Raw genomic sequence first — 5,439 nt, forward strand, 5'->3', positions numbered from 1 at the left:
GCTCTCAGCTGCCGAGGCGGATGATGATGATGGCGGAGCTGGTTCAGGGACAGGCCTCGGTGGCTCAACCCGGAACGAAAGATGACTTCGCAGACACGATACGCCGGGTCAGACAGGTAAAATGCTCTTCAGCGAAAACAAGTGTAGTGCTTTCGGACCACAAACAGCGTTTTTGCATGTGGAGCAGCTCGGTACTTTGGTCGGGGCACCCGGGACCCACTACTACAAACACTCCTCATGTACCCAGCAAGCTAGCAAGCTAACGTTAAGTAGCCGAGACAGCGTAGCTGAGAGGACAGATTAGAGTTTACACAAGACACAAGACGCATTAAGTAACCGTGTCAAAGCTGCCAAAACGACCACAGTAACGATGTTTGACGCGAAACACGAAGGCCTCTTATAATGTCGAAGTTTGTGTAACTTTAGTAAGTTAAGTCGAGACACTGCAACCTGTTGTCAAGCCACATAAGTTGCAATTAGCTTAGCTTGCTAACTTACTATTACAAGTTTGATACCCTGCTGTTTGACCCGCAACGTGACTAAAGCTAACATTTAGTTTAGATATGAATCCTGAACCACCGAGCTGCCTGACACGCTGTCATAAAGTTAGCTTTAGTACAACCGGCTGTTGCCCCAGTTAAAGACTCATCTGAGAGCTTAGACAGTGAACGCATGTTGTACTACGTTTAGACTCACTTATTTCCCTTCTTTAACTTAGCTAATAAGCTTGTTTATAATACGTATAGAGTGTATATATATATATATTTCATCTTATGATAATACATGCAAGTAGGCTAGCTAGTAGAGCTTTTGTAAGCTAGCTAGCTAGCGTGTGTGGTAATGTGTCCTAAAGGTGCTGACACACCAAGAAGATCATCGGCCAGTGAACGTCCGTCGCTGGCCTTTCTCGGCTATTTTTCCGGCCGATTTAACATGTTAAGTCGGTCAGAGGAATCAATTTGATTGGCTGTTCAGCTAAAGCGAATAGTGCACGAGAAGAAAACGGAAGTGAGGAATCAAGCAAACTAGAGTCAGAGGGCACACAATAAGTATGTGGTATAAGGCACACACAGAAGGCTCTTATCATTTTCCATCTTACCTGAGCAACGTAGGGTGGTCAAATGGTTCAAACTATTGGAATATCAATTTTTTTTGCACATTATGTCCATAATGGGGCAAAAGTATGATATAACAATACATAACTACTTATGTAGGTATATTCATTTTAACATCGACATGTCTTTAAATAAATCTACATACCTACACATTACAAAATAAAGATACAATTATGTCCTATACCCTAACACTTAATGAAAAGACTGTAGTCCTCTCTTCCTCTGTTCTTCTGCATCGTGGTTGGTGCTAGACTCAGAACTGAGCCTCCATGCCAGCTAGTTAACTAGCCAACCTTTGGGGCCCCCCACTACATTTGTAAAACACTCTTCTCACATGGTAGGAAAGCATGTTGCTATTGCCAGATGAGGGACAACTTTGTTTGGCTCATTTTCTGTAACCAGTGTATCATTGAGGCAACTTTGATAATTTGCTTGTGGTGGTGGGTGGCGCAGGATGTGACAGTGCAGCGTGTGATGGCTTGGTTTAGTAATAGACTTGTCAAACAAAGGATATGAACTACTTTATTTACACATTAACCGGACTGGAAGATGATACAGACGATGTGTGGCCTGTAATGTGCTTTGTCAATTAAATCTGGTTTTCTTTCACCTTAAAACCATACTATGATCCATACAGAAAGTTACATGTTATTATAAATCTCAACACTCACGGCATGTCTCCTCCTAACTTCTGTTAGTGTTATTTTAATCTATGTTTTGGGGATCTTAATAGCGTTAGACACTGTTTTCTACCATACATGTCTGTGTTGCACTCAAGATTTCATCTGAACAGTCATTCAAACAACTGGATTGTAGTTTAAAACTTTTACAGCCAACTTTATAAAATATTGGGTTTTATTTGGGCTTGTGTGTGTGTGTATCAGAGGTGGGTAGAGTAGCCAAAAATTTTACTCAAGTAAAAGTACTGTTACTTCAGAATAATATGACTCAAGTAAAAGTAGTCATCCAAATAATTACTTGAGTAAGAGAAAAAAGTACTTGATGAAAAAACTACTCAAGAGTGAGCAACTGTTGAGTAACGTCGATTTATTTCTTAACCAAGCATTAATCGAGACAGACAAAAATACAATAATCATATTTAGGCAAACTATTGTTCATCCACCAAAAAATAAATATAATTATTTTTTAATTACAAAATAGCTTAAGTGAGAGACTTGTCACATTAAATTTGGATGTGTAAAACATACTGTATGTAACCTAAAAGACAAACATCCCCCTATCCACAGCAAAAACTAAAAATACCGCTACGTCTCTTCAGGTTAGATGTTGAGTGGTTGAACGCTCACATGTCCGTTTGTTTTGGTCGACACAGAAGACGCCGCAAAACGTAGCTGCTGTTTCGCACTTTTCCTAAAAGGTAACCATGCTTTCACTATGAGGCCGGGGGGTTCCTCCACATCTGTGTTGCCTTGGCGACGGTTGATTCTTTGTTTTGCTATGACTGTAAGCCATAGATATATACAGTCTATGGTCCCGCCGCTGAGAACGAGTATGGTCACGTGACTGCACAACGCCGTTTGATTGGTGGAACACAGTCACGTGGTAGAGCCTTAAGCGGAAGTCTCTCTCTCTCTCTGTCAAAATAAAACATTAAAATGAGACGTACGCTGGGGTAAAAACAATGACGCGTAGAATACCAAAGAGGTAAAAAGAAAAGTAACGAGCTCCTTGTAGCCTAATGTAGCGGAGTAAGAGTACAGTTTCTTCTTCACTAATCTACTCAAGTACAAGTAAAAGTATAGTGATTTAAAACTACTCCTAGAAGTACAATTTTTTTCAAAAACTTACTCAAGTAAATGTAACTCGTTACTACCCACCTCTGTGTATATACAGTTAATAGGTATGAGAACGGGAACTGAAGGCTTGGTCAGCAACAATCAGCTCTAGTTAGCGGTTAGCTACATTATTACGAGCAGGCTGCTGCAGAGAGGGGGAACAATCAGACTGATAAGTTTCGGGGACCTTTCACATTGGTGTGGCTAAAGCTTTTCTACGGTTTATCAGTACTTAGCCAAATGCCAAAACATCACTACCAACATATGCTGCTACTACCGACATTAATGTTAGCCAATGAGTCTGATTGTTGGCGCTGTGTCATGCACGTAGCGTGCAACTTCACAAGGGGGAAGGGCTGGAGGCCGCTGGTCTGTGCTCTAACAAATTACTTCCTTACATCTTAGAAGAATGTGCCTCACCAGTCAGTCATTCTGACGTTTATTTAATTTGTAAAGAACATAAGGTGGTAGAGGTGTGATCTCGTCCCACCGTGGTGAAAGCTCCCTGAGTGTCTCATCCCACGAGATCTTGCGAGATTTAAAAGTTACGATATTTCTCGTCATGGTTAAAAGTTGACTCGTGATATCAGTATACAAGCGCAGAATTACAGCGGTAATGCTGAGGACCAATGCATACATTAATCAGTGCTAAATATTGGTACGTCAGAGCGCGTAAGCGTGAGCTTCTCTGTCCTCTCTGCATCTTTTACAGTGAGTGGGGCTTTGCTCCGACACACACACACACACACACACACACACACACACACACACACACACACACACACACACACACACACACACACACACACAGCTGCTGTTCTGACGGAGCGAAAGTTACATTGACTCTGCAGTTTTGTAAAGTCACAGTGAGACAAAAATGTGGTTACACTTTTTATAACTTTACGCATACACTGTTTGTTATAATAGTGAGATTTCTTAGCCGTTAATGTCACACTTCCGAGACAGACAGGTGTAGCTTTCATATGCCCTGGTGACTGAATGACAGGCTGAGGTTTTAGGGCAAGCCAAGGGAACCTTTTTTTTCTTCAGCATCTTTTTAGCAACACGGCCATTCATAGTGCTTTACATAAAACATAGAGCAATTAAAAAAACGGACAAAAATAAAACCGGCTAAAAAAGAATAAGATGCAAATACAAGAATGTTATAGTGCACTGTAAGAAATGAATAAGTATTTGATTTAATATTTTGTAGGGATGCATTTGGGATGAGTGAGGGGCGCTGCAGTTAATAAGTCTGAAGAGGTTATACAGGAGAGAAGCCATTTGAGTTTGTGGCAAAAGCTTTCACAGTGCTCATTTTTCATTTTGTGACTGACCTTCAATTCATTTAAGTTCCTTTTAATATGGTGTTAAAATCTTGTCTTGTTCTTGTGACCCCAATCTCGTGTCGCGTTTCGTGAGCTGAGTGGCATGTTTGTGTGATAGACTACAGACTCTGTACTACATTTAACAATTATTTATTAAACACTAAATGTTAATGTGTATAATTAAAAAATTATATCTGTCTTTGTGGCTATCTGGCACATGGCAAGTACCAAAATAGTTCTGTTTTTTAGTCTTCAATTTGGCTAATGTGCAGCTAGTTTCTTCTGTTGCTCTGCAGTCTGCATGCTGCACACACCAGACGCCAACCACCACGTCACTTCTGTTTAGTGATAGCTATCGTTCACCTCTGGCTAATTAATTGGCTAGTAAGTGGCCATTTTTGGCAGCCAGCCTTCCAAAAGATAGAACAATGAAATGTTAACCGATCATTAACCATTGACCGACAAGCATGAAACGGAGTCTCAATTCACCTGTCCGGGACGGTCTGACCCATTTTCCACACCTGGTTTATGTTCTGTGTATCGTCGGACACATGCAGCCGCTTTCCTGAAACCGTTTGCGAGACTGACAAGTCCACAGCAGCCTGTGGCGTTTATGTCGAAGCCTGTCTCCTCCACCTGCAGGTTGTCAACTGTGTGGTTTGGAATGAAAGGGGGGAACAACGTAGCTAAGGCGGCAGGCGTGTGTTGCTTAGGCGGCCGCCTTAGCTGCAAAGTGCTGCGGGAAACCCTGAAATCTATGCGTGTGCAATCGTCATTTTTGACAATTTGATGTACAAAACTGTCAATTATGGTTGGGTATTTAAATACTACTGGTAAAATCATCTGGGAAGTCCTGCACTGCCTGACTTTAAATGGTATAACTGAGAATAAGCGCTTCTATTTAAGTTGATTCTGCTTGTTCAACAGTTTGGTAAATGGCTATCAAAGATTTGAAAGGCAAAACATTTTTTTTTTTCCAATTCCTATTATTTTGGCGCTGGTGATTCTCCTTTTGGGACTGGCTAAAACCTCTTTGGGGGGTGCCAAAAATTCTGCTATGCTGATCTCTGGTGTTTGCCGTTGTCCTGACAGAGTGAAGCAGAGGGATTGTTGGCTCTGAGCTGCTGCTGGCTGATTCAGGAGAGGAAATGCTGTTATATGTATCATATGAATGATTTATATATCCGATTTACCTTTTTT

General features: G+C 41.2%; 1 protein-coding gene across 4 annotated transcripts in view; it reads left to right on the forward strand.

Annotated features, from left to right (window-relative positions):
* The first annotated feature begins 6 nt into the window (after positions 1–6).
* Positions 7–5,439, forward strand: part of fubp3 (far upstream element (FUSE) binding protein 3) — a 25,341-nt gene continuing 19,908 nt past the window's right edge. For all 4 annotated transcript variants that reach the window (XM_032539669.1, XM_032539671.1, XM_032539672.1 and 1 more), the window contains exon 1: positions 7–116. In XM_032539669.1, the coding sequence (XP_032395560.1) occupies positions 21–116 (96 nt within the window). In that variant the 5' untranslated portion in view covers positions 7–20. The remainder of the gene's footprint in view (positions 117–5,439) is intronic.

Source organism: Etheostoma spectabile, chromosome 16 (assembly GCF_008692095.1).
Source record: "Etheostoma spectabile isolate EspeVRDwgs_2016 chromosome 16, UIUC_Espe_1.0, whole genome shotgun sequence".
In the NCBI taxonomy this organism is placed as follows: Eukaryota; Metazoa; Chordata; class Actinopteri; order Perciformes; family Percidae; genus Etheostoma; species Etheostoma spectabile.